This window comes from Purpureocillium lilacinum, assembly GCF_023168085.1.
Source record: "Purpureocillium lilacinum CBS 284.36 DNA, scaffold_8, whole genome shotgun sequence".
NCBI lineage: Eukaryota > Fungi > Ascomycota > Sordariomycetes > Hypocreales > Ophiocordycipitaceae > Purpureocillium > Purpureocillium lilacinum.
The window spans coordinates 1,943,936-1,970,955 of record NW_027072118.1 but is presented as its reverse complement, the minus strand read 5'-3'; the positions used below and the strand labels follow the sequence as shown (position 1 = coordinate 1,970,955).

At 60.5% G+C, this 27,020-nt stretch overlaps 9 protein-coding genes across 9 annotated transcripts; 5 read left to right on the top strand and 4 right to left on the bottom strand.

Annotated features, from left to right (window-relative positions):
* Positions 1-94: 94 nt before the first annotated feature.
* Positions 95-1,604, bottom strand: PLICBS_010329 (uncharacterized protein; the record flags this gene model as incomplete). Its single annotated transcript, XM_018326567.2, has 5 exons — positions 95-783; positions 834-917; positions 971-1,027; positions 1,088-1,228; positions 1,286-1,604. 5 exons carry the CDS (start codon positions 1,602-1,604, stop codon positions 95-97), a joined length of 1,290 nt encoding a protein of 429 aa, XP_018174887.2.
* A 1,106-nt stretch (positions 1,605-2,710) lies between these two features.
* Positions 2,711-3,820, bottom strand: PLICBS_010328 (uncharacterized protein; the record flags this gene model as incomplete). Its single annotated transcript, XM_065601917.1, has 3 exons — positions 2,711-3,212; positions 3,272-3,582; positions 3,650-3,820. The coding sequence occupies 3 exons, from the start codon at positions 3,818-3,820 to the stop codon at positions 2,711-2,713; spliced, it is 984 nt and encodes a 327-aa protein (XP_065457989.1).
* Positions 3,821-4,723: 903 nt separating this feature from the next.
* On the top strand, positions 4,724-6,347 carry PLICBS_010327 (uncharacterized protein; the record flags this gene model as incomplete). The annotated part of the gene is made up of 3 exons (XM_018326568.2): positions 4,724-5,285; positions 5,345-5,457; positions 5,514-6,347. The coding sequence occupies 3 exons, from the start codon at positions 4,724-4,726 to the stop codon at positions 6,345-6,347; spliced, it is 1,509 nt and encodes a 502-aa protein (XP_018174888.2).
* Positions 6,348-7,109: 762 nt separating this feature from the next.
* On the top strand, positions 7,110-7,835 carry PLICBS_010326 (cytoplasmic RNA-binding protein; the record flags this gene model as incomplete). The annotated part of the gene is made up of 3 exons (XM_018326569.1): positions 7,110-7,196; positions 7,265-7,521; positions 7,598-7,835. 3 exons carry the CDS (start codon positions 7,110-7,112, stop codon positions 7,833-7,835), a joined length of 582 nt encoding a protein of 193 aa, XP_018174889.1.
* Positions 7,836-10,857: 3,022 nt separating this feature from the next.
* Positions 10,858-13,797, top strand: PLICBS_010325 (NEDD4 E3 ubiquitin-protein ligase; the record flags this gene model as incomplete). Its single annotated transcript, XM_018326570.1, has 7 exons — positions 10,858-10,889; positions 10,971-10,993; positions 11,074-11,112; positions 11,203-11,308; positions 11,397-11,533; positions 11,609-13,643; positions 13,698-13,797. The coding sequence occupies 7 exons, from the start codon at positions 10,858-10,860 to the stop codon at positions 13,795-13,797; spliced, it is 2,472 nt and encodes an 823-aa protein (XP_018174890.1).
* Positions 13,798-14,780: 983 nt separating this feature from the next.
* PLICBS_010324 (uncharacterized protein) lies at positions 14,781-15,652 on the bottom strand (the record flags this gene model as incomplete). Its single annotated transcript, XM_065601916.1, has 3 exons — positions 14,781-15,231; positions 15,348-15,525; positions 15,640-15,652. 3 exons carry the CDS (start codon positions 15,650-15,652, stop codon positions 14,781-14,783), a joined length of 642 nt encoding a protein of 213 aa, XP_065457988.1.
* Positions 15,653-17,923: 2,271 nt separating this feature from the next.
* PLICBS_010323 (uncharacterized protein) lies at positions 17,924-19,744 on the top strand (the record flags this gene model as incomplete). Its single annotated transcript, XM_018326572.2, has 1 exon — positions 17,924-19,744. One exon carries the CDS (start codon positions 17,924-17,926, stop codon positions 19,742-19,744), a length of 1,821 nt encoding a protein of 606 aa, XP_018174892.2.
* A 772-nt stretch (positions 19,745-20,516) lies between these two features.
* PLICBS_010322 (GTPase-activating protein) lies at positions 20,517-22,692 on the bottom strand (the record flags this gene model as incomplete). Its single annotated transcript, XM_018326573.2, has 6 exons — positions 20,517-20,777; positions 20,863-21,728; positions 21,776-22,206; positions 22,286-22,499; positions 22,572-22,593; positions 22,651-22,692. 6 exons carry the CDS (start codon positions 22,690-22,692, stop codon positions 20,517-20,519), a joined length of 1,836 nt encoding a protein of 611 aa, XP_018174893.1.
* An 819-nt stretch (positions 22,693-23,511) lies between these two features.
* PLICBS_010321 (uncharacterized protein) lies at positions 23,512-26,485 on the top strand (the record flags this gene model as incomplete). The annotated part of the gene is made up of 5 exons (XM_018326574.2): positions 23,512-23,555; positions 23,612-23,905; positions 25,085-25,125; positions 25,189-25,352; positions 25,412-26,485. 5 exons carry the CDS (start codon positions 23,512-23,514, stop codon positions 26,483-26,485), a joined length of 1,617 nt encoding a protein of 538 aa, XP_018174894.1.
* Positions 26,486-27,020: the final 535 nt, after the last annotated feature.

The window sequence follows — 27,020 nt, the reverse complement described above, 5'->3', positions numbered from 1 at the left end:
TCGTTCGTAAAATACGGGAAGCTCACGGAGACTTATGCGCGCACCTCCTTTCGTGCTATAGTAGAAGTCACGTCAGCACGACCGATGCCCACGTCTACAGCGGAGAACAAGAAGGGACGTACTGCGCCACGCCGTTCTCGACGACCAAGGGCCCAACTCGTATGGACATGTGGACATGGCCAAACGGATTCGTGTCTGCGAACTGTCTGGTGAAGATGGGCACGTCATCGTCGTCGCCCGGATCGGTAGGTCTCTCTCGAAGCATGGCCTCATACTTGGCGGCGTCGATGCCCGTCTTGTAGCTTCGCCTCCGCTGCTTCTCCTCGGCTTTGAGGACTCTCACGCCCTTCTGGCCAGCAACTTCCTCCAGCCCATTGTACTTGGCCGTCGCCACGGCCTCGCCGAGCTTGAGCAGTCCGCACTGCGGCGTTCCCGTGCCCGCGACGTCGACGTGCTTCGCCGTCCTGCCCACCGGGTAGAGGCTCGTGGGTTTGCCACTTGTGTCGAGGTGGTCCACGTCCCTGCAGAGGCAGATGCTCCTGCTCGTTTCTGAGGAGACGGACTCGCGCAGCACGCAGTGCTTGTACGCCTTGACGTAGGATGATGCTGAGGGACGTCCGTGGTGAAACCGCCAGTAGCAGTCTTCGCAGATGGTTGACGACTCGCTGTTCTTGCCTTGGGACTTGTACATGCTGTCGCAGATGACGGCCTTGCAGTCGGGTCTCGAGCAGCGAAGAGGCTCAAACTTGGGAATCCAGTCCTTGTCAAACTTGGCCGGCGCCACTGTGCATTCAAGTCAGACAGACGCTTGAAGTATACGCCAGACGACTTACACTGAGGCACGGCTGGTCTCTTTGCGTGTCGCAGCCCTTCAGGGGGTGGACGGTGCTCGATGAGCTTGTCGATGTCGAGGAAGCCTATCACGGTTAGAAACTCCCGAATCATTAGCCTTGGTGGATTTCCTGCGTACCCGCTGCCTGGAGAAGCATCCACGCGCGCTGTTGCGGCCTCCTCAGCTTGGGCGTGTCTGCCGTCACTTGTTGTCAGCACTCCAAACTAACAAAAGCTGTCTATGTCTAAAGCTCACCTTTCAGAGCCTTTCTCACGGCCGCCTTGAGCTGCGTGCTGACAAGCTCCGCCTTGCGCTCACGAATCACGTCGCTGAGCGCCGCCTCATACACAGTCGGGGGATCAAAGCCATACCGGCTGCCCTCCTTCCTGTCGCGAACTAATAAAGACAGTCAACGACAAGGCACCCTCAAATCCAGAGGGCTTGCCAACTTACGCTCGCGAATACACTTCTCCCTCGCCTCCTCGCTGACCTGGTCCAGAAAGGTGTCGAAGCCGTACACGTTGTCGTCATCCTCGTCCTCCACCGTCACGTCCGCGAGATTTGGGTGCTGCTCGTGGTGCCACGCGCGGAGCGTGCGCACAACGTTGTCGAGCTCGGCGGCCGCGCCATCCCAGTAGAGCGCCTCGAGCTCGTCGAGGAGGTGGTCGCGCGCGGCGCCGAGGGACGTCCACGGGAGGCTCGGGGCGGGCGTGATGCTGGACGGGGACGAGGCGAGGAGCTTGGCGATGCGGATGACCTTGAGCCGCGACATACTGCGTCCTCTCGTCCTGCGCCGCGTTCAGTTCAATTCAATTGTCTGGTGTGTTTCACTTGAGTTACGAATGTGGGTTTGCTGTGGTCCAGGCAGAGAGCGTCCTGCAGCGTCGTCTTAAAGTAACGAGGCCATGAAGCCGTGTAAGTCGAGCACCGGGGGGCAGTGAGGCGCAACCCCACGAGTCCGCGAGTTTAGCACTCGCGGCATGCTTCGTTCCGCCCACGGGGAAATACAGGCGATATGCCCGGTGTTTCTGCTGCCTGCCGGCCGCGGCTGAGGGCGGGCCTGCAGCTGCGCCCGCCCCCGGTCCGCCTTGCGCTTGTTTAGACCCTGTCGGTTGCACGACACCATGAGACCTCCACCACGGCTTGAACCGATCGCCTCACCGACGATAACCCCCCTTCCCCCAACGCCGGGCGCACGGAGGTCCCCACTGGGTTGCAACGCAGCACCTCGCCTAGGACCAGATTTATCCGAAAGGGACCATTTGAACCCTGGGAAGGAAAAGTGACATCATTGCTGACCTAGAGCAGGCACCCTAATCTATCATCCAAGCTGTGGGCATGAGGTGCTACGTAACCAGGGATCAAGGCTCAAACCATCACAATGCCGCGGCTCATCTGCCTGCCTGCCACGGCGGGTGAACGCTTGACGGACACTCCCCGCGGCATACAGAGCACCTCCACCATCTCGGCCCGCTCGGCGCCAACGGTTCCTTGCATAGTCCGCAGAGCATCGGAAACTGTGCCAGTCGCCGCACCGCGACAATATCCCTGGCCTCCAGAGCCGCCTTCCTGTCCTGGGGAGACATGGCGGCACACGTCCTGCACACGCTTCCCTCAGACTTCTCATCCTGCTCCCCGCCGGCCTTTTCCACGTCTCTGTCCCCGCCACCAAGCACACACGTTTTATTGTGCTTGGCCCCTTGAACGAGTGGTGACGTACGCGCCCGTCGGCAGTGGCTGTTGTAGAAACATCGGGCGCAGCAGGGCTGGCACAGCTCGAGATGCCGGGCCGCCTGCGTCTTTGGCAGGGGGACGATTGTGTCGCAGTCCTGCCGTGGTGAGTTAGCTGGCGCGGCCAGAGCATTTGGCGGAATGTAGTCATGGAGAAGGGGGACAAACACTGCAGAGCTGCGCGTCACAGACGCGACATTGAAACTTGTCCATCCCCGCGCAAGTAAACGGCCGCAGCTCCTCGAGCTGACGGAGGGGGTTCTTGGTGCCCAGTAGCATTGCGCCCATCTGCGTCGTCGACGTCGCGAGGTTGAGCACTTCGACAAAGTGAAGCTCTTCTGCGAGAAACGAAGTTACCTTGAATGGCAAGCTGGGCTCAGACCCGAGTTCGCCTCTGGCCGTCAGGCCTAGCAGTTCGCGGTACTCGTACGGCTGCGCTACCAGACGCCTCCACCGAGCGAAGAACCTGCCGGCGTAGTGATAGATAAATATGAAGCTCGGGGCAAAGTGCCGCATAACAAATGCCACCGGTCGAGGTAACAAACTTGACGGCAAGCACGCGCCCCGGGTTCTGGAGAAGCGCCGGTCGGTGTGGTGCTGGCGTAGGCCAATAGCCAAGTTTATGCACGCAGATATGCCGTAGATGATTCTGTGCGGTGTCAGCACCCTTTCCAAAACGTCTTGGGATATTATCCAAGGCATTCGTACGTTGCGGCGATGCAAAAGGCCCAGTGCTGCACCATCCCGTGGCACAGGTCCTCCGCTTTGCGGTACCCGTTCCACTGGCCGCCTCTCACGGCCTCGCTGAAAAAGTTCCTCCCACCAGGCCCGTCTCGCCACTCGTACGCAGAGTTGCAGTCTCCGTAGGTTCGTGGGAGGAAGTTGGCTAGCATGGCTGTGCCTGCAATGAGGGTGATGGTGAAGACAAGGTCAATCAGGCCAATGGTGGCGAGCCACAGACCGCTCAGGAAGCCGGTCAGGCCAAAGCAGACGAAGTTGTAGGCGAACAAGGGCCAGCCCTGTGAAACGATCAGTTCTTCACTCGTTGGGGTTCCTGTGGCAGCATGACGAGACACGGTGACGCACTACACCGCCGATGATCCGGGCGCCTTGGAGGAAGCTCTGGCCGTGGGGTACATCGTCGTAGATGCTGCCCAGATCCTTCATTTGATTGTACATTCCCATGCCATTGCTGGCCAAAAATCCCAGAGGGATATGGCAGATGAACCGAATGATGACGGACGGGATGCCGCTCATGGCGCTTGGTAGAGATGTGCGTGTTGGTCTCTTGTTGAGGCAGGGAGGCGTACGTTACGAGCCGTCCAGCTACAGGGCGAGGAGAGGTCTTGGTGTTTATTTCGCAGGCCTACATACTGACGCTCTCGCATCCTGCAAGGCTTTTTCTCTCGACGCTGGTTCGCAGCGAGGGGCAAGAGGCTTGTACGAGGCATACGCGAATGGCACAACACCACGCTCCAAGAGCCTGGAATGAACCCTCCATCTTTGGAGTCACCGTTGGGGGAAGGGGGAGTCCAGTCACCCGGTCTCCAGGACTGCCACCTCATGTGAGGCTTCCTAGCGTCCGCACATGGCGGAAAAACAGGAGTAATTCCTAGCGTCGGTGCCCAAACTGGAAATCAGTCAAGGTCGCCCAAACGTCGGGGTGGAGGGTCGTGCTGGCAGACCCCAGGCACCAGCATTTCGTGCCGCGAGCGATGCCGGATGGATGGAGGGAAGAAGGCCTGGGCGCTGCGACGCGGGGCGACGGACGGAGCCGACTTACACCAGCAGGGCGCTCGCTAGACTCGCTACAGGGGGGGTGGGGGCGACGTGACAGGTGTGGCAGTGCCTGGAGATTGAACCCTGATGCTGTGTGGGGTTTGCGCTCAGCTGATAACCAGCTGCAAGCAGTGCAAGTCAACCGCGGCTCGCAGTCAGCCTCACGGGGGTTCGTGTCTGCGACGTCACTGCAGGACATCGGATGTCGTTGTCTTGATGGCATCATTTTTTCTGAGATCCCCTCGTGGCCCGTGACCATTTCTCAGCTGCATCTATCCATTGATCATACGACGCTCCCACCAACACTCACTTTCATCGCAACCCTCACTGCCCGTTCTTGAAGATCTCCAAGCTCCAAGGAGCTTCAAGATACCCGCCGCGATGGCGTCTACCGTGCCAGCCAAGGTTAAGAGCCTCCACCAGGCCAGCAAAAACTGTCTGGCCCAGATATCAAGCCAAAACCCCATCATGTACAAGGAGATATTCGTCCACTACGCCAGCCCCAGCTCGGGGAAGAAGCACGACGACTACGAGAAGCCCTCTGTGCCCGACAAGCGCATCTTCAGGTCCCTGTCTTCGACCACTTCTCTCCCGACCGTTGCGCAATGCGCCGTGCATCTGGAGCTCCTCGAGCTCTTCTACGCGCTGCGCTCCCAGATCATCTCCTCCACCAATCTGGACGACACGTTCGGGCTTGAGATGAATAACCGCACCGTCTATCGCAGGAAGTACGACGCGACGCAGCGCAAGTACGTCAACAAGCCGGTGAAGCTCCGGGACGCGACCTGGGATGGGCGGAGAAAGTTGAAGTGGACGTGGTATCTCGAGTTGGCGGCCGGGCGGTTCTTGGTCTGGGCTGTGGCCGTTGATCGTGCCGTGTCTGCCAGCGCCTCGCAGGGTTCAGACAAGGCGGACGTGCCTCTCCCTCACTTACCGCCTCTGGGTATGTTTGCAAAAGTCTTGGGTCTCAGAATTGGCGCCAGCTCACATGATTTCTCTCAGATGTCCTGATGGTCTGGCACGCCTATCTCCTCAACCCAGCAAGCTTTGAAAAGTACTGTAAAGACAACTCCCTAAACTGGCTGCAGAGGGTGCCTTTCCCATGGTCACAAATTGTACGTCGCAGGGTGACGAGCACTTCTCTACATGAAATGCACTGACAGTAGCATAGCATGCCGCCATCAACTCCAAAGATTTGTCATACACCGTTCCCGCCAAGTGCCGGACATGGCTGGCGGAAACCCTCAAGTTCGAGATCGACCTCTTCCAGTACCTCTGCGATGCCGGCAACACAAGCAGCGCCGTCGCGTTCCTGCTCAAGAAAGAGGGCAGCCTAAAAAACATGCCCAACATAACATCCACGTCTTCCCTGGACGGACTGCCGCCTCGGGAGCAGTCCTTTGTCGGCATCATGCAGCAAGCATCGACGAAGAGAAGGCAAGTGTGGGTGCTCGTCGATAACGTCGTGCGTCAGGAGTCATTCGTCGCAAAGATGCACAGCCAGCTCTGGCTCCGCAGCCCGGCGCTCGAGGGCACCCTGCAGCGGGCGGTTGAGCGCTACGAAGGCTTCCTCGAGCTGTTCGCCCTTCACCCCAAGCAGATGCTCGTCCCGACGCTGGACATTGACCTGGCGTGGCACACGCACCAGCTGTCATCCGCTCGATACCGGGAATCCACGGAGGAGCGCTGCGGCCGCTTCATCGACCACGACGACAAGCTCCCCAAGTCGTCGCTGACAAAGGGCATGGACAGGACGGCCGAGCTGTACCGGGCGCACACGGGGAGGGAGTACTCGGTGTGTCAGTGCTGGGACTGCGAGGCGATTGCTTCGGCGCTGGAGTCATGTGTCGTCGAAGGCACGTTGGACAACGCTGACGTGGATTCTCTGGCGAGACAGGTTGGCAACGACGTGCAGTACTACCGCGCGGTTGAGCATGCCCGGAGACGCAAAGTCGACCCTCCCAACAGGAGGATCGCGGTTCTGGGACCGGAGAGGGAGGCTTAGATGTGATGACGGGTCTGGCCCTGGAAAATTCGTCGGAGATGCCAGGTCAACTTGACTGTAGCGTCAAGTATGCATGTCGCGCCGTATCATCGCTCCCTTGTATTAGAATACTGGTAAGAGCGCGCGTCGAGTTTTAAAACAGTGACTTGGAGAGATGCACAAGTAGAACATCAAGACTTTCAGAATATGACTAAGCCAGAATTCCCAACAAACAACAGTCAGAGGCGCACACATGATGAATGTAGCGGGTTGCACAATGACAAGTCTGTCAAGCACCGCCAGCGAAGCCAAGCCAATTGCCTAATTGAGAAGGAGGCCTGCCCCACACGGTGTTTGCCCTGCACTGCCGCCGGGCAAACTTCGGCGCCCCGCCTCGGCCGAGCAGCTGCCGGTGGACGATGCGCATCACTCACGGCGTTCCTGGATTTCTGGCATGGCGTGCGGCTGCTCTAGACTTCATCCGCTCATTGCAGCACACCGCGCGTCACCTTTCTACTTCTTCTTTTGCACCCGCCCCGGCGCACTGGCATCTGTCGCAGCACAGATAACTGGATACAAAGGCAATCTTGCAGACGGTAGGCTCTGCCCTTTGTTCGGCGCGTTTTACTTGTTGCGCGTCTTTGACGCCACTTCTACCTCTCCTCGACGCCCTGCTCTACCCTACCACTTCCACCATCGCTCCACCTGACGACGAGCTGACAGTCGCTTCAGTCCAGTTCCCTATTGAAGTCCCGCGATTCGAGACTCAGCGTGACCGCCACCATGTCGGACACGGCCAAGCCTGACGAGACCCCGGCCGCCGCCGCCCCGGAGCGGGAGCCGGAGACCGACATCGCCGCCAGCGAGGAGGTGCGTTCGGCGCGACAAGAGGGGGATCACCGCACGAGGAGAAACGACTGACGTTGGCGCCCCGCTAGGAAGAGATCACGGCGATGAAGCGCCGCGTGGCGGAGATGGAAGAGGAGGCCAAGAAGCTGCGCGAGATGCAGGCGACGCTGGAGCAGCAGTCAGCCGACCTCGCCGACGACAAGGAGTCGGTCGACGCGCGCAGCATCTTTGTCGGCAACGTCGACTACTCGGCCTCGCCCGAGGAGATCCAGGCGCACTTCCAGAGCTGCGGCTCCATCAACCGCGTCACCATCCTCCTCGACAAGTTCACTGGCCAGCCCAAAGGGTGAGTGTTCTTCCGTCCGAGCGCGCGACGAATGCAATGGGACACACTGTGCTAATCGCGACCGACTCCGCCACAGCTACGCCTACGTCGAGTTCACAGAGCCCAGCCTGGTCGCCCAGGCGCTGGTGCTCAACGAGAGTGTCTTCAAGGGCCGCAACATCAAGGTGACGCCCAAGCGGACCAACGTCCCCGGCATGAGCCGTGGTCGCGGCCGCGGTGGGTTTCGCGGCGGGAGAGGCTTCCGCGGGGGGTTCCCGCGGGGCGGCTACCGCGGCGGCTATCGGGGTCGTGCCCGTGGCTACACGCCTTACTAGGAAGAGGGAGGTGCAGCCTCTGGCACGGGACCCGGCGGTAGCATTGGGCAGGGCGACGACTCTGGCTACAGCCCTGTAGGATATCGCAGCTTCATGTAGCGGCGCGGAAGTCCTCCCAGGAACGGGCGTACTTGCAGGGGAACGTAATGGCGGTTGGGGGTGGTGCGAGACGGCGCCGTCGAGCTGTACTACAGACGGATCAGGGGAGGAGGAGGAACCACGTGCTGATAAAGAATACCACCGCGAGAAGGGGCAATTTCGGAGTTTGGGTCTGACATTGAGGGTTCTGGACGGAACCACCGGTTTGGCTGGCTAGATGAATCTACTTGGGTTTTGCACATGCGTCTCCGGGTCCCTTGAATGCTTGGCCACAAGACGAAGAAGCAGCAGGTACAATGCCATTCCATGCGGAAAGGGTCTGTGGCATGTCGGCCGTTGTCAGTTGGGAGTGGCAGTGATGACATGGCCGTCTCTGGTGGCTGTGAAATCATGCTGGTTTGTCAGGCGTGGTAATCGTTACAGCCGCATCTTGACTCAGGCGGGAAGCAGTCGCGCCACCCGCCAACGACGGCAAAGGCGTTTTGACAGCAGCTACTTCGTAACTATAGTGGCAGGACAAAGCGCCCACGCGACCAACTGCAGTATTAGACAGACGCATCAAGTGTGCTTCGCACCCGATGTCAGCATGGATGTCGCTCGGGAAGTCGGCTGCCCAGATAGGCAGTCCCGCTGCCACGACCTGGACGATGCGCAGGTGTGCGTGATTGGTCATCGCCGAGCGCCGGAAGCTCGATTCCACAGGCGGCCCGGTTGGGCTCATCGGCGACAGCTCCGGGTACGTCTGCCAGGGCCAGGGCGAGGGCGAGAGTGAGGCGCGGATGTGGCCTGCCGTCTGGTCCAGAGCCGGAGGGGGAGCAGCCGGAGGGCACGGGGTAGAGGTCGCCAAGGTCACTATCTACTGAAACTTGCTACGACCTATTCTCTATGCTTTAATGCTCTAGCCTAGTTCTCCGACTCAGCCACCAGATGGCGAAAAGAAAGACAAGGCTGTGAACCAGCGCGGTAGCTTGCTTGGCAGCGCGTACGTGCCCATCATAATGGAGTGCATGGCACGAACTTGGCGCCATCTACACCACATAGGCACGTTTCGTTATCTTGGTAGTCATCGGAGGCGTGTTGTCTGCGGAGGACGACTGACTCGCCCAACCGCGAGAGCTTTTAGGCGGCAGCACCTGGTGGCGGCGGCGGCGGCGGCGGTTCCAAAGAGGGGAGCGATGTAGCGCCGGCCGCTGCAATGCAGAGGCATGACGGCGCGTCGCGTTGCTCCGGGACGCTTTGGTAGAAACCTAAATATACGGGGACCGGGGGGGCCAGGCGGGCGGTTGGAGGCCTGCGCGAACGTGCGAGTCCAGCGGTGGCCGCGCAGCGCATTGCCGTCTCTTGATGCCAACGACCCTGACCTCGGTACAAGTAAGACAAACGACGGCCTCCTTCGACACCGTGTCCGTCGCAGGACTCGTCTTCTCGAAACGCACCCCAGGTCCGCGCCGTGTCGGGACAGAAGGCAGACTGTCGGATGGATGGCGGGCGCTCATGCTAGGAGTTGATGCTGTCGCGGCGCACCTTCAAAGGGACCACCACACCCGCCATGGGTGGTCCATCCCGCTGCTGTAGGAACGATTGATTGATGGACTGGAAGCTCGAGGAGTTAATTAGTGGATCCGCGCGGATGGGGGAGGCGCAAGGCGTGCCGCGAACCCGCGCCGCGGGACCGTGATAGGTGCATCGCCTGCTGGCGCCATCCAACGTGGATGCCGTCAACGATGGCCTGGCATCCCAGTGACGACGGGTGTGCGTGCTGCCGCCCCAGCCATCGCCCGCCTGCCGTGGCGACCCCCCTCCACCAGAAGTGATGCCTCCAGAAGGGCCGCCCGCCACCCTCCATCAACCCAATGGATGGCAAGGATGGGAACCCGCTGCGCCCTTGACAAACTCGCCATTCGGTGGTTGACTGACCTGAGTGAGGTTGGTAGGTTGTTGCCCAGGCCGCTCCACTGGCCCGGCGGCGGCGCGTACGGCCTGCAAGGTGCTGGAACCAACATTGAACGCAGCGCCGCAGCGCCTCCACTGGAGCGTACCTTACCTAGGTGCCCAGACGGTTACCGGACCTGCTGGCCCGGCTGCGCAGGTAGCTGGAGGCCCTGGCAAGCACCTGGACAGAGGTGCCCGGTGTCGGGTTCCGTGCCGGCTGCCCGTGCTCCAGCTAGGTACAGCCCGTACTGCAGGAAGGCGCATCCAAGGTTCCAGCGGTTGCGACGAAACCGGCCCATCAGCGCTGGGCGCCGTTTGGCTTTTGCTGCGGTTTCACCCTCACCTCGCATCAACGCCGTACCTTAGGTAGACAGGCTGGCCGTTTGTCGCCCGCATCAACACACAACACAATCCATCTCGGCCGCCGCAGCACCCGCCATCTGCGCTGGCATCTTGCGCTGGACTCGACTGGACGGCCCGGCGTGTCACCCTCTTGGCCTCCTCTCGCCTCCAGCTCCTCTCCTCGCCTCGCCTCCTGGCCCCTCCCCTCCCCGCCACGCCGTCACGTGCCTAGTCCCTTCCGCCCAGCGCGCCTGTTTGTCTGGTCAGTGCTGCTGCTGCCGTCGTCTGCGCACCCCCAGCCGAAGCGGGGAGCCTGGACCTGGCACGTCTTGCGCTCTGCACAGCCTCACCAACTTCCCTCAGCTTACTACCGTACCCGTTTCTTTCGTTCGTCGTCGTCACGGTTCTGTGTCGCAGCCGTCCGTCCTCACAGCTCCACCCCCCTTTTCTTCCCGGTGTGCGTGAGGAGCGTACGGCGGCCTCATCTTCCATTTCTCGTTTTTGGGCTTCACTTGAACCCGCCGCGCATTGCCTCGTGGCAATAAACCAACCCCCCGCCCGACTTTGGAAAGGGTGCTGCTGCTTTCGACTACCGCTGGGCCTCCCCCTCACTCGTTCTCCGAGTTGAATCGCCGCCCACGACGACGACATGAGCGCCCGCTCCGAGGCTGGGCTGCCCGGGTGAGTGCCACGGCCACGCACGGCGGCTGCTCCGAGAGACATGGCGCCGCTCCTTGTTTGACGATGCTAACAGCCCGCCAGCAAGCCCAATCTTCGCGTAACGAGTACGTTTTCCCTCCGCCGTCGCCCGACGCCTCCCTCCGTCCCTCCCTTCACGACAACGCCCTGTAGCTGACATCATCAGTCATCGCCGCCGATGGACTCTACAAGCGAGATGTTTTCCGTACGTGCTTCTCAGACCCTCCGTGTGCAGGCGCGCGCCGAACGACGCTGCGAGACGCGACGAACGACAGGATTGACAGAGACGACGCAGGATTCCCCGATCCGTTCGCCGTCGCCACCATCAATGGCGAGCAGACCAAGACGACAACGGTCAGCAAGCGGACGCTGAACCCGTACTGGAACGAAAGCTTTGACTTGTACGACTCTGCCCTCCATCGATGCCTTGCCGCCGTCCTGCAGCGATGCACTCGAGAGACGTTGAGCTAACTTGGGCTTTCGCAATAGTCGTGCCTCAGAAGGCAGCATCTTGGCGGTGCAAGTCTTTGACCAGAAGAAGTTTAAAAAGAAGGACCAGGGCTTCCTCGGCGTCATCAACATTCGAGTTGGAGATGTCATGCAGGACCTTGGCGCCGATGCAGAGGGTAATTAGACACGCCGCCCGCATTTCGCTTTGCCGCCGTCCATGTTTCAGACTGACGCAGTTGTACCTCGTGCAGACCAGATGCTCACCCGAGACCTCAAAAAGTCGACCGACAACCTCGTCGTCCACGGAAAGCTCATCATCAACCTGTCCTGCAACCTGACCACGCCTGCCCGCGGCGGACAGGCTTCAAGTAGCCGCCCGACCCTGACGGCTCCGGGCGCCTCGAGCATGTCCAACCTCTCCGCGCCGGTCGGAGACAACAGACCTGGGTCCGCCATGTCCGGGCAGAACACGCTCGCCAATGGTGCCCAGGTCAACCTTCCCCATCATCCCGCCAGCGCCAGCGCCACTCCCAACCCCTCGGCTGCCAACGGCAGCTCGTCGCGTCCCACGAGCCAGCTCAGCCCCTTCGAGGATACTCAGGGCCGCCTGCCGGCAGGGTGGGAGCGCCGCGAGGACAACCTCGGCCGCACATATTACGTGGACCACAACACTCGTACTACGAGCTGGAACCGTCCCACCGCCGGCGGCGCCGCAGAGCAGCGTGGAGAGCGAGAGGCTGCGACCGCCGTGGAACGGCAGCGGCACCAGAACCGCACGCTGCCCGAAGACAGGACTGGCACCAGCTCGCCAACTCTACAGCAGCAGCAGGGCAACGGGCAGCCTGGCGGAGGCAGTCCGACGACGAGCAATGCCACGACCGCCAACGCCAGCAACGCTACCATGATGCACACCGGGGCCACCAGTCCCGGCACTGGTGAGCTCCCTCCCGGCTGGGAACAGCGCTGGACGCCCGAGGGACGGCCATACTTTGTGGATCACAACACCCGCACCACGACCTGGGTCGACCCGCGCCGTCAGCAGTACATCCGGATGTACGGGGGCCAGAACAACGCAAACGGGCAAATCCAGCAGCAACCCGTTTCGCAACTTGGCCCTCTTCCCAGTGGCTGGGAGATGCGGCTCACAAACACCGCCCGCGTCTATTTTGTAGACCACAACACGAAGACGACGACCTGGGACGATCCGCGCTTGCCATCTTCGCTCGACCAGAACGTGCCGCAGTACAAGCGAGACTTCAGGCGAAAGCTGATTTACTTCCGGTCGCAGCCGGCCATGCGCATCCTCAGCGGACAGTGCCACATCAAGGTCCGGAGATCGCACATCTTCGAGGACTCGTTTGCCGAAATCACGCGCCAGTCGCCCACTGACCTGAAGAAGCGATTGATGATCAAGTTCGACGGCGAGGACGGCCTGGACTACGGCGGTTTGTCCCGCGAGTTCTTCTTCCTCCTCTCGCACGAGATGTTCAACCCGTTCTACTGCCTGTTCGAGTACTCGGCCCACGACAACTACACACTCCAGATCAACCCCCACTCGGGCATCAACCCCGAGCATCTGAACTACTTCAAGTTTATTGGACGCGTCGTGGGTCTGGCCATCTTCCACAGGCGGTTCCTCGATGCCTTCTTCATCGGTGCATTGTACAAGATGGTGCTGGGCAAGGCGGTGGCCCTTGCCGACATGGAGGGCGTGGACGCCGACTTCCACCGCTCACTGCAGTGGATGTTGGACAATGACATTTCCGGCGGCATTCTAGAGCAGACATTTTCCACCGAAGACGAGCGTTTTGGTGTCTTGACGACGGAGGATCTCATTCCCAACGGCCGAAACATTGAGGTGACCAACGAAAACAAGAAGGAGTACGTGGACCTGATGGTCAAGTGGCGAATCGAGAAGCGCATCGCCGAGCAGTTCCAGGCATTCAAGGAGGGTTTCCAGGAGCTGATCCCCCAGGACCTCATCAACGTCTTTGACGAGCGTGAGCTGGAGCTGCTCATCGGTGGCATCGCCGAGATCGACGTGGACGACTGGAAGAAGCACACGGACTACCGTGGGTACACCGAGTCGGACGAGGTGATTCAGAATTTCTGGACCACGGTCCGGTCGTGGGACGGGGAGCAAAAGTCTCGACTGCTCCAGTTCACGACTGGCACCTCCCGCATCCCGGTCAACGGCTTCAAGGATCTTCAGGGTAGCGACGGCCCGAGGCGCTTCACCATTGAGAAGGCGGGCGAGATCGTCAATTTGCCCAAAGCACACACTTGGTAAGTCGTGCAGATTTGTGTTTCTTCGTGGAACGCCGTGCTAACCATGTCCAGCTTCAACCGGATCGATCTGCCTCCGTATAAGAATATGGAAACGCTGCAGCAGAAGCTGACAATAGCGGTGGAGGAGACGATGGGCTTTGGCCAGGAGTAGACGACGTGGACAATGTACACTTGTCTTATGGGAAGCATTCACGAAGGTTGTTTGGACTGTACATGCCCGCCATTGCCATAATTCCTTCCGACTGTCGAGGAGCTCTTTCCACACTCTCTCGGTCCTATAACTCTCCCCCCTTATCCCCCTTCCATCAGCATGCGTTTGCTCGGCAAAAACTTTCGTTTGGGTATATTTTCCATTTGGTTGAAAGAGGAAGAGACGGCAGACATTGGGACGTTTGGCGCTGGCGGGTCTTGTTTGATGTTGATGTTGATGTTACCAGTATGAACAAGCGGGCAGAAGCGGATGCAGATGCAGCAGAGAGAGCAAATATCTTTTGCCATGAGCGGCAGACACGTACCTAACGAGCCGGTGACGCATGTGGTGGTGAGAGAGATGCACGCAAGGCAGTCGAGCCAGCGAGGATTGATTGCTGGGGGCAATGGCGTGATTGTTTCCTCCTTGGACGAGACATTGGGTAGGATGAGGCGTGCGTTTCGCCAGGTGTTGTCTGTGATTAGTGATTGTACGAAGCGACATTGGAGGCCCGTCGACAACAGCCCCTAGGTTGATGCCGGCTATGGACACTGATTTTCTTTTTTGTTTGATTTCGGACACCGTTGATAGCATTGAACTTGATGTCTTTATTCCTCAATATACTGCTGCCCTACGAACATGGGAGTCACAGAACACTTCGTATGCTATGTGAAGATCTTCACGGAGTAATGTTGTACAGCATTTCCCTCTACAGTTGGTCTGCTATGTCACCGCCCTGGTCTGCAGTGTGTACACCCGATGAAAAAAACAAACAAAAGAAACGTGATGCTGCATCTTCTTCTCCTTCCACTAACGGGTCCATACCAGTTTTGTGGTGTCGAACCGGACTCCCTCCCACGAAATCTCCCCTCGTGGTCCTCATTGCGTGTCTCCCCGGATATTGCCCCTCTGCGCGCCCCTTTCCCACATCTCCGACGGCACCTTTACCGCCTGTACCACATGCGGGTGATCTTGGTGTTGCGCATCTTGCGCTGCAGCTGGAAGATGCCGTACATGAGGGCCTCGCTGGTCGGGGGGCAGCCGGGGACGTAGATGTCGACGGGGACGATGCGGTCGCAGCCGCGGACGACGCTGTAGCTGTAGTGGTAGTAGCCGCCGCCGTTGGCGCAGCTGCCCATGGAGATGACCCAGCGGGGGTCGGGCATCTGATCGTAGACCTGGCGCAGGGCGGGGGCCATCTTGTTGGTGAGGGTGCCGGCGACGATCATGACGTCCGACTGGCGGGGGGAGGCTCGGAAGATGATTCCCAGGCGGTCCTGGTCGTATCGGGGCGTCGAGAGGTGCATCATCTCGACGGCGCAGCAGGCGAGGCCGAAGGTCATGGGCCAGAGGGAGGACTGGCGCGCCCAGTTGGCGATGACATCGAGGGAGGTGCTGTTTGTTTTCGAATATCGCGACTCTGTCAGCCCGACAAACGTCCCGCTACACACACGCACACAGAGAGAGAGGGGGAGACAGGAAAAGTCATGGGAGGTGGGCGTGGTACGCACAGCGCATATTGGATGACGCCCTTGGTGCCCTCCTCGCTCGGCAGAGGGACTTCCTTGCGCGGCTTGGCGAGCGCCGAGGCGCCGGCGCCGTGCGGTGTCAACGAGCTCGCATCTCGGCGGGAACTGGCGGTAAACGCGGCGGCGGCTCGGAAGGGGACGAGGGAAGTCGCGGGCTTGGCTGCAGTTCGGTTGTCAGCCTTCCAAGAACCAGGACGTCGAGAAGCCCTTCAATGCCCGGCGGCGGCTGCAGCGGCGGACACCGGGGAGGGCGCGGGCAGGGTAGTTTTTTTACCTCGCAGGGCCATTGAGGCCGCTGTCCTCGTCGACGGGAGCATCGTGACGGACGTTTGCGTGCGCTGGAGGGACGAGCAGTGGGCGGACCGGGTTGCTGAATTGCTGCGCACGCCTGGAGGGGAGGGGGGAGGAGGAGGCTCGGAGGTGAGGGATGTCGGGTTTCTCTCTCGTTGACGTTGGCGAGGATGCGCGCAGATTCGCCTCCCCCAGAACTGTGGCTGCTTGGGAAATGGCGGCGCTGTGATTGGCTGGACGGGCCGTGTGGTTGCGAGGATTAGCCGAGGGGCATCTTTAACTTGAGGGGAGGAAATGGGGCAGAGGAGAAATGTGGGGCTGCGCGAGGTGGCGAGGGTGTTGGCTACCCTACAGCCCGGAGGCGCTCCGGCCAATATGGCGCGTCGTTGCGCTGGTCATGATTCATCACGATGCGCGCGTTCTTGAAGTCGAATGTCCACTCTTTTGTGTGGGCATAACGTGGAAAATCATATGCTAACGTAGTTGGTGGGTGTGCTGCTTGGAGAGATGAGAGGGCAGTCCGTTTTGCGAGGCACGGCATTGACGTCTCGCCTCCTGCGTCGTTGGTTGCAGTGTCGTGGGTGGTTACACGTCAACGGCTCCTGCTTCATACGCGTCGCTGCCGTCTGTCTAACACCACGTTGTATCCTGTACGAACGAACATACGATGCTACTCGGGAGTCGGGTACTCCGTGCAGTGAACTCGGTCGCATCGACAGCCATGCTGCTGCGGTCGCATAAAGCACGCCTGGGCACATACGTATACTGCTGCGCGTCACGGGCGTACAGCATGACAACGGGGCTGGGCCTTTTGCCCCGCATAGTTGCGGCGACGCGAGATTGTAAGTGTGGCATTTGGAGGCTTAAAAAAAAGCAGGGGACTTTTTTTCCCTCTTTGCTTCTTCCTCGCTCGGCTGGCTGGCATGCCAGCGTCCATGCGTCGGGGTCGCATCACGTCGGCCAATTTTGCGCCGCCCGTTAAGGTTCGCCCTACCGGCCCGCGCCTCCTCATTCCAGTCTGAAAGGGCCTATGGGCTGCCCCGATTGCCGACAGATGTTTGGCTCGTCGCCGCCGCAGGCGGGAACACGGGCATGCATTGCCAGGCGACCCCATCCTGCTTCTATGTTATCCTGGGGGGCAATCATGCTGCCGGCGGGGGGAGATTGATGAGGTGCCAATGAATGGCGACGATTGAACATGGGAGAGCCTGCTTGTCTCCTCTCTCCCCTTTGTGGGTACGTTCATACGTACGCACGTACGAGTTACGGTCTTGTCCGTGCCCCCCCCTGTATAGTTGTCTGCGAAGAGCAGCGTCGGAGGTGGTTGGTCCCCTGGACCTGTAAGGCACGTTCTTTTTTGGGAAGTTGCAGGTATTACTGTACTACGAGGACGGAGGCTCATTCATAAAGGCCCTCTTGGCACTCTGGGAACGTTGGTTGAGGACTGGGGCTTCGTCCGTTCGTACTTGGGTTGTCGAAGACAGGCCCATCCTGGACGCGCGCCAGCGCCAGAGGGAAGCGGAATGGCGGGCGCGGCCGTTTCTGTTTGCAGCCAGCACAACGGCCGCCGACATTGGCTCCCGCACCCCCAAGTCGTCGTTTCCAGGCACAGACGAGACGGCCGGGCGCAGGTGATTGGTCCTGCCAGCCCGGTGTCAGGGACCGGAGCCGGCCTAGTGCCTTCCAGTTCCCAAGCTTGCGCCTGCTGTGTGCGACCCCCCCAGTCATGTCCAGCCTAAAATTCGACATCCTTCCCCCCCTCCCGTCCTCCTCCTCCAACAAGGAAGGCTGCCAGCCGGCCGAAGTGCTGCTCGCCACTTTTTTTTTTCTCCTGCCGGGCGAGCAGTCGCCGCCCCCCCCCAAGGCAATAATTGCATGCTTACCCGTAGTACACGCTTACCTCGTAGAACGTGCTGTAACAAGCTGTGCCCCAGTCCCCAGGCTGCCAGTTGCGGGACAAACGGCCGCCTAGTAGAGCCACGACGGCAAGCCCCCCCAGTCCGTCCATGTGCAAGTGAAGTCTCGTCCTTCCATCCTTCCACCCGTGCCCTTCCTTTCCGTCTCTCCTGCCCGAGGTTGTCTCTCACGCTCACTCTCTGCCTCCTACCTTCCCCCTTGGCCCAGGGCTTTCTCCCATCTCTTCCCACCTTTCACTCGTTAACTACCTACCTTGCCGTCGGCTCGCGACGGCGGCCCCTGTGCCATTGTGGGCAGCGCGTTTTCCTCGACTCAATGATCCCCTAGGTCTCAGTCTCACTCCGCCCGTCATGCTCAAGCTCTGTGACCCGCGGCTGTGGCCGTCGCGCCTCGTCGTGCGGTACCTGTCGGTCGCCTTCTTCGTCGCATTCCTCGTCGCAAACTACATCCTCTGGCACGACACCAAGTCGTGGGACATGGCCGGCCTGCGCAGCACGGTTGGCGTTGAGCTCGGCCACAAGCATCCCATCAAGAAGCTCATGGTCGAAGCCAAGTTGCGCCACGAGAAGCTCCTTGCATCCCGCAGCCACGATGTCGCCGACGCAGCAGCCAAGTATCGGTCCAAGCGCGGGCGCCACCCGCCCCCGGGCTTCGACGCCTGGTTCAAGGCCGCCCTCGACGCCGACGCCATTGTCGTCGAAGACTATTTCGACCGCATATACAAGGACCTGACGCCCTTTTGGGCCCTCGACCCCAACACCACCAGCCGCCGCGCCAATGCCTGGCACTGGGTCGTCAAGGTTCGCAATGGCACTGCCTCTTACGCCGGCGACGTCGAGGGCCGCGTGCCCTGGCTGCAGCACTGGACTGGCCTCGTCAAGGAATTCGCCGAGCACATGCCCGATGTCGACATGCCCGTCAACATGATGGACGAGTCCCGCATCCTCGTCCCCCACGACCAGGTCGCCAAGCTCGTTGAGCAGGAGCGCAAGGAGAGGGCCCTGCCCGACGTCGCCAACGTCACCTCCAAGTTTACCGGCCTCAAGCACGTCGACGAGGCGAAGCCCGATCCGTACGACCCGGAGTGGTTCGGCCCCAGCAACCAGTTTTGGGACCTGGCCGTCAAGACGTGCGGTCCCGACACCCCGGCCTATGGCGTCAAGCAGATCGAAGACTTTGCTGCGCCCGCCGCCTTCCCCCAAGACTACAGACCATCCTATTCGTACAAGGGTTTCGTCCAGAACTGGACCGCCGCGACGGACCCCTGCCTGCAGCCACACCTGCGCCAGCTGCACGGCACCTTCATCGAGCCCATCAGCCTCTCCTCCACCGAGGAGCTGATACCCATGTTCGGCGGGTCCAAGCTTCCCATGAACAACGAGATCCTGATCCCTGGCGCCATGTACCTGACGCAGGATGAGTTTTATTCGGGCGGCGATTCCCATGGACCCTCGTGGGGCCGCAAGAAGGACGGCCTCATCTGGCGAGGCGACGGCTCTGGCGGTCGACCCAAGGAGCACACCTGGCACCACTTCCAACGCCACCGCCTCGTCGACATGTTCAACGGGACGACAGTGTCCCGCGCCGAGTCAGAGGGAAAGCGCGCGCTGACGTTTGAGTTTCCGTCCACCGCCATCTACGACAGCCCCCGGACGAGACGCGGGGAGCTGGGCGCCTGGATCAGCCAGTTCGCCGATACCGCCTTTGTGCATCTCTGCGCGGAAAACGAATGCGACTTTTTCGCGCCTCACTTCAAATTGTCGGAGCAAATCCCCATGAAGAAGCAGTACAACTACAAGTTCCTCCCGGACGCCGACGGCAACTCGTTCAGCGCCCGCTTCCGGGGCTTTCTCCGGTCGACAAGTCTGCCCCTCAAGGCCACTGTCTACGCTGAGTGGCACGATGACCGTATAGTGCCCTGGGTGCATTTCGTGCCTCTCGACAACACCTTCCAGGACATCTTCCCTGTGCTTGAATACTTTGCCGACGGGAGCGGACCGGGCGACGCGGCGGCGCAGTTCATCGCCGAGATGGGCCGCGAGTGGTCCGAGAAGGTGCTGCGGCGGGAGGACATGCGCCTCTACGTCTGGCGCCTGCTGCTCGAGTGGGCGAGGGTGTGCGACGAGAACAGGCATGCCCTCGGCTACGTCGACGACCTGAAGAAGGCTTAATTATCCCCCGCCTCTTGGGTGGCGTCAGAGATTCACGAAGAGAAACGTGTGTGATTACGGAAGCGAAGACGGCGTTGGGAGCCTTGCATTGGTTTATGGGAAAAGCGATACTCTCTCGCTGCCTTTCCTGCGTGGCGTTTGGGGTGATTGTTGCATAGGATCCTTGGATATAGGACGCCCTTTGGCAGGGGGATGGGCGTTTTCTGTTGGCCATATCATGGTGGGCATAGTATCGTTTCTTTGGTCCAAGGGTTCACTGGCATCTTGCCTTTTTGTATTAAATTATATTTCCCTGGAGAAGGACTTGCCGCTCAGGCCAGCTTATGTAGAATTGCCAATGTTTTGGTCACAGTATCGTCTCATTGTAGCCGCAGTGGGATACGAGGTGACGATTGAGACAAAGTTGCGTGAGCGCAGAACGTGATGTCATCACTGGCCGTCTGGAAAAGGTGGCTCGTAGTGCTCATAATGCTGTATCATCTATCCGGACCGTCATGTCTTTGACCCCCGCCTCCCCCTTGTACACAACGTACGCATGCATTTGTCAAGACTCCGTATCCCAAACAATGCCAAGTCCCGTCCTCGCCCTCCTTCTTCCCATCGATGCAGTTCCACGAAGGATCGCCCACACTTTCACCACTCCCTGGGTGGAAACCGCCATGCAAACCACGCCTCCCACCCCGCTCCTCACCCCGCACGCGCCACATGGCTTCTCGCCGCTTCGATGAACCGTCGAGGCCCTGGCGAAATGTTGTGGCGGGCAGCGCCTAGCTCACAGCTGCAGGTTCGTCAGCAGCGGCTTGCTGGGCTGGCCGCTCTGGAGGTGCGCGGCAGAGCCCTTGTAGAGGCTCTGCCAGATGAAGGCCTCGCTGAGGAGCAGCTCAATGTCCTTTTCCGTCCAGGCCTTGGTGGGCAGGCTCTGCAGGAACATCATGATCTCCTGAAAGTCCATCTTGACGAGCTTGTCGGACCACTTGACGAGCAGGGCGGCGCACACGTAGAGGTGGAACTCGGAGAAGCCCTGCTCCTCGGCCTGGGGGAAGGGGGGGGAAAATAGATGGTCAGTACTCTAAACGACTTGAAGCAGACGATGGGGCGGGGGGAGGAGAGTCTCTTACAAGATAGGTGTCCCACATGCGGATGGTGTTCTTGACGCTGATCTCTCGCATCAACAGGCAGTTCATCCAGCGGAAGCTAAACTGGATAAACTCCACGCCCTCCTTCTCCAGGTGCTTGGACAGCGTCGAGTCGATGCGCGCCGTGAGGTCGCGCAGGGCGCCCACCTGGCGCTGTATCCCCGGCTGCGCCACGATGTAGTGGTCTTGGATTCCGTCGAGGAGCTTGGTGAGGCACCAGAAGGAGTCGGCCTCGACCGCATCGAGCACCGACTTGGGCAGCTGGCCCGGGTCCATGCCCGTCTCGATGTTGTTGTCCGCAATGTACAAGCCCAGAAACACCTGCCAGAACGGCGTCACCAGATCGTTGATGCCCTGCACGTATCCGCTTGCCGGGTGTCGCACGGCCCAGACGTACAAGATGCGCTCCAGCGATCGCTGCGTCGCCTCGTAGCTGTAGAGCTCGATATGAGGGTTCGTCCTGGGCACGTCGATGCTGATCTGGTGCCAGATTGCCTCGTCCAGCCCTCTTGCGCGGCCGGGGCTCGCCGAGTTCGTTCCGCCTCTTTCGAACGCTTGTCGGACGCCATCCACGTACTCCTTGCGCTTCCTCTCCAGCGTCGCGACCCTCCGCTCGCTGTTCGTCGGGAGGTAGCTGAGGAGCAGCTGCCACGTCATGGCGCGGACCTCCTCGGGAACCCCTGACCATGCGAGCGAGCGCAGGTCCGGGAGCGAGATAGCTGATGCCTGCAGCAGCTTCTTGAACTTGTTGATGCGTGTTATTCGTGAATTGATTGCGTCTGCTTCCTTGGCCGACGCGTTGGACGGAACGGAGGGGTAGTTGATTAGGTGTAGCGAATTTGCTGGGTCTGCAGCTTGTCAGCCTTCTGCATTTGCTCCAAGCAAGGCTGCCTACCTCGTAAAATCTCCTTGTACTGTGGTCGTAATATCTTGCCTTCGCTCTTCTTCGGCATGGGATACGTTGGGGTCGGGCGCTCGATCGCAATGTCGGCGCTATTCGAGAGACGTCTGCTCTTCGAGCCGAACGAACCTTCCAGCGCAGGGGAGAGTGCGCTGGGGTCTGTTGTGGTTTGACTGGCTATGCGCCTGGATCTTCTCTTCATGTTGGAGAGGCTGGGTAGCCCGAAATCGTCACCATCGTCATCGTCGTAGCCGAGCATCTCGTCTTCGTCGGCTTTCCAGTCGTCATTGGTGTTGGAGAGGAAGTTGATGTAGCTCTTGAACGGCGGGGAGCTCTGACCCGAATTGCGCGGGGGCGGGGAAGCTTCGTGGACTCGGATCTTGGACGAGGACGAAGAGGGCGGCGTCTTGGGGCGAGATAGACTTCTGAAGCCAGGGCATCAGCGACTGCACGAGGGGGATAGAACAGGTTGCGTCCCGTTCGTGGGCGACCAGGGCGACGTACAGAGAGTCGAACTTGAGCATGTCGGCGTGGGAGTAGGCGGCGCCGACCACGAGATTCGGATCGCGGGCCGCCGGGCTGGTCACGCTCCTCTTAAGGGCATTGTCCCGCACCGGCGGTCTCCAGAATGGCGAGGCAGAACTGGCAGAAGCGTCAGCGGAGGGGTCGAGGATGGGCTCGGCGATTCGTTGAGGAAAGGGATCGTACTCGGATCGGTCTGTGGGCAAGCAATGGACATATCCATTAGCAGCAGTTCCAATTGCGCGCTCGGGGCTTCGTCTCGACGTACCGACTTGGACCATCTCCTGTGGCTGTGACGCTGTTAGCATGTCGAGCTGCACCTGTTGCATCGGCAGTCGGCGGCTCACTGAAGGTGCCGGCTTCTTGCCACTCCCCGACGACGACCACATCTTCACAAATGGTCTGTAGCCGGTCCGAGACGTCGCCTCATTCTGCGAGGGCCGTGGCGAGTTCGAGGCTTGCGGAGAGCCCCTTGGCAACTCGACGAGCAGTTTGGCGCGGTGGTGGTTGGCGGCTGTGAGGTGATGTGATGTCTAGTCTGGCCTCAGAGTGACGGACGAAACAAGGAGCTTCCCAAGACTGCTGTAGCACATGCGGTACAGCGCAACGCAGCGGGAACAAGGTTCCACGCCAGGTCAACCTTGCGCCAACCGGATGGGGGGCCAGGCAAACAGGCCACTCCAGCAGCTCGAATGCCGGTCCCGCGCCAGCACTACAGCGGGGTTCCCCGCTGAGGCCTGCCTGGCTGCGGGCGCCACTAACCGGGGCCATCCCTTGGGCACGTCGTGGGCGCGGTGCAGGTGGCAGTCGCCCGCGCGGCACAAATAGGGCTGCCCGCGCTGTGTTTGAAGGGACCCCCCTGTATCAGCCCCCTAGGCGGGTGCGCTGGCCCGCCGCCCTCCTTGATTGGCCAACCCGCCGCCTGGGATGCTTAGTCATGCGCCAAAGCCGCGGGCACTTGCCATCACTGCAGCCGAGCGCAACTGCGCCTGCTTTCAGCACCTGCAGCTTCTGCTTCGTGCAGACCCTTCTCTCCACCCATCCGTGCATCAGTCCGCCGACCACCGTAAAGACGTGCCCTTTGTTCTTTGTCCTAGTCGTCATTTCTTATATTGCAGGCTGTCTCGCTTCGGCAGCACTCGCAAGTGGGTAACAGGCTTCTCACCTAGCAAAACGTCGCCCTCGAGGACGGCATAATCCACTTTGCCATGACGGAACCCGAGAACTTTGAGGAGGACCTCTTCGCCGACCTGTACGTACTGAGCGATGCGGCAGAGGCGACACGGTTATGCTAATCTGTCCGTGCAGCTACGACGACAATGACGCCTCCAAGGGAGCCCCTGCTCCTCCGCCCGCGGCAGCACCCGTGAACGACGCCCCCGGTGATAGTGGCGAAGCCGCAGCATCTATGACGAGAGACGCCGAGAACGCAGCAGGCGGTGAAGAAATGGTACACGATGCTGAAGACGATGACGATGATGACGAGGTCGATTTCAACCTTGGCGGTGGCAGCACGGTGGCAGCACCCGCACCCCAACACGACGATACCCCCTCCACGCCTCCGTACGGAACCGTTCACAAGGCAAGCGCCAAAGAAGACGGGTAAGTGGGCAACCCCCTCTGTGCACGTGAATGTTTCCCCATGCCCTTGGTGTTTTGTGTGATGCGGAGCTTTCGCCATTTGCGCGATCGTACGCTCCGGGCAGGCCAAACGAGCCAGGACCTCCATGGTCGGGTGTTTCTTGCAAGGCGATGCAGGCTGGTGTGTCTAGGCTGGACGCGGGCGGGCTCAAGTCAGGAAGTCGGGGGTCAGTCAGAGCAAGCCCCACGGACTCGGCCAATTCGAATCATATAGCCCATGCCGCCTCCAAAGCGGTCGTTGCGCCAAAAACAATGTACCATGCCCTCTACAAAGAGAGGCACTTGCGTGGCTACATTGAGAAAGAGATGGGACCCGTCGAGAAGCTGGACGTCATCATGTGGATATATCGAGCCAGAGCCTACACACCGACCCAAGCCGGCCGCCGGCAGGAATTGCTCCTGTTGCGGCGCCCGAGCAGAATCTCTTGAAGCGCCCGACGAAACACCGGTTCTCGGGAGGCTGTAGCAGCCAGATTCGCAGCGACTAGCGCTCAAGGTCATTACGTACCTAGCATGAGACAGTCAGAATCAGTCAGACAGGCAGACAGAAAGGCCGAGACGAAGAGGCCAGAGAAGAAGCAGAAGCAAGAGAAGAAGACAGAAACAAGCAAGAGACAAAGTCGACAAGCATGAACTGGCTTCTGGCCAAATGCGCGCGCCTGCTCGCTGTCTCTGTGCTGTTGCCGCCGAGATAGCCCGCGTCTTGTTGGTTCTGCCGTCAGCCCTGGATCAATCAAGCAGCCGGTCAAAACTGGTTCGAGCGGTGGATGATGTCGCAATCCTGGAAGCGAAGTCGGCGGCCCCTGCCCGTCTCTCGAAAGAGCTGCCCTCATCGCGATACCAGGGCGTATTGCCCCTGGTAGCCGTCCTCGAAGCCGCAGCTACCGGCTGGAGATGTGTGTCGACCAACGATGACGTGTGCTCGAGTCTGGGTCGAGGAGGCGCCGAACATGCATGAAGCGACCCATCGAGCCAACCACACACACGGCACGCGACCGTTGCTGCCATCGTCGTACGGGATCCGCGCAGGCGGCTGCCATGTGGAAGCCCGCATCACACATGCCACACGCCGAGACGCCGCTGATGGCGCCTCATTCATCAAAGATGGTACCCCTGCGGATTGCTGACCTACGTGTACAGAAAAATGTTTATCGGTGGATTGAATTGGGAAACTACAGATCGTACGTGATGTCTCCTTGCCTCGTGGTGCCGTGACCCAACCACACATATGCTAACACACATAGAATCCCTGAGAGACTACTTCTCGCAGTTTGGCGAGGTCGTCGAGTGCACCGTCATGCGTGACAGCAGCACTGGCCGGTCTCGCGGTTTCGGCTTCCTGACCTTCAAAGACGCCAAGACGGTCAACATTGTCATGGTCAAGGAACACTTCCTGGACGGCAAGATTGTGAGTTTGACGCTCTCGTGCAAGTCTTCAAGGGACGTCTGCTGACCTCCCGGGGATAGATTGACCCCAAGCGGGCCATTCCGCGAGACGAGCAGGAAAAGACTAGCAAGATTTTCGTCGGAGGTGTCAGCCAGGAGACGACGGACCAGGAGTTTCGGGACTACTTTGCGCAGTTTGGACGGGTCGTGGACGCCACTCTGATGATGGACAAGGACACGGGCCGTCCCCGTGGCTTCGGCTTCGTCACTTTTGAGAGCGAGGCCGGCGTCGACGCCTGCATTAACGTGCCCCTAGAGATCCACGGCAAGCCCGTCGAGGTCAAGAAGGCCCAGCCGCGCGGCAACCTGCGCGAGGAGGAAGAGGCGGCCAAGCGCAACAAGTTCCGCAAGGACGAGCAGTCGGGCCAGGGCGGCATGGGCGGCGGGCAGCAGATGGGCGGCGCCACCAACGGCATGACGCCCCAGCTCATGGCGCAGTACTTCCAGCGCATGCAGCAGTACTTCAACATGATGCAGAGCCAGATGGCCATGAACCGGGGCATGCAGATGAACCCCGCAATGTGGCAGCAGATGATGCAGATGCAGCAGATGCAGCAGCAAATGATGGCCGGCCGCGGCGGCGGACCGGGCGGCGCCGGCAACAACCCGCAGAACATGATGGGGGGAGGCAACATGAACCCGCAGATGATGCAGCAGATGCAGCAGCAGATGATGCAGATGCAACAGCAACAACAGCAACAGCAGCAAGGCGGACAGCAGCAGCAGCCCCAGGGCGGCGACCAGGGCAACTACGGCGGCGGATTCCAGCAAGCTCCGCCCCAGGGCCCGGGAGGCGGCCGGCGGGGAGGCCGGGGTGGCGGCTACGGCGGCGGAGGAGGAGGCGGTGGCTACGGCATGGGCGGCGGCGGCGGCGCCCCGACGTCGTGGGAGGGCATGTACGACGACGTGCCGCAGCCGGGTGCCGGCCAGGGAGGCTTCCGCCGGGGCGGCAGCGGCTCCCAGGGCACGCCCGACCCCCAGAACGCGCCACCGGCCAACGCGCCCACCGGGCCCAAGAACGCCGGCCGTCCGGGCGCAAACTATCGCGGCGGCGGCCGCGGCGGCAACAGGGGCTTCCACCCGTACGCACGGTAGTGCCGGCCCGGCTGAGAACGGGGTTGTCCTCTGCCGCGCGGCCCGAGGATGTGAATGTGCGCCGCATCCGCTTGGCGATCACGGAGGATATATATATGGGGAGAAGAAGGCCCCGGGGGGGGGGGGGGGGATGGAGTTTGGGTAAATGGCGCAAGGGGCTTTTCCGGATGGGGGGAGTTGCTCGGCAAGACGGACTGGTTCCTGGGTTGACTCGGAGTTGCGTCCTGGTTGTCATCGTCGCATTTCCTTCGCCCTCCCGTCGTCCTTGTTGTCGTTTTCTTGCGCGTTCTCGTCGAATTGCTCCTGATCCCCTCCCTCCCCTTTCTTTCCCCTTCTCCCGAGAAATCGACGCACCCTCTCTTGTACGATACGTGGATTGCCGGGGCGACACCGGAGCCCCCAAGGAGATTTCCGGACGGTCTGCTTCATGGTTGATGGATGACGGACGGATGGATGGATGGGGCAGCAAAGGCCGGGGGTGTGTAATGGGCCGCCGCCAAAGGTAGTTTTCGCGTGCTCTTTGTTGTTCTTGTCG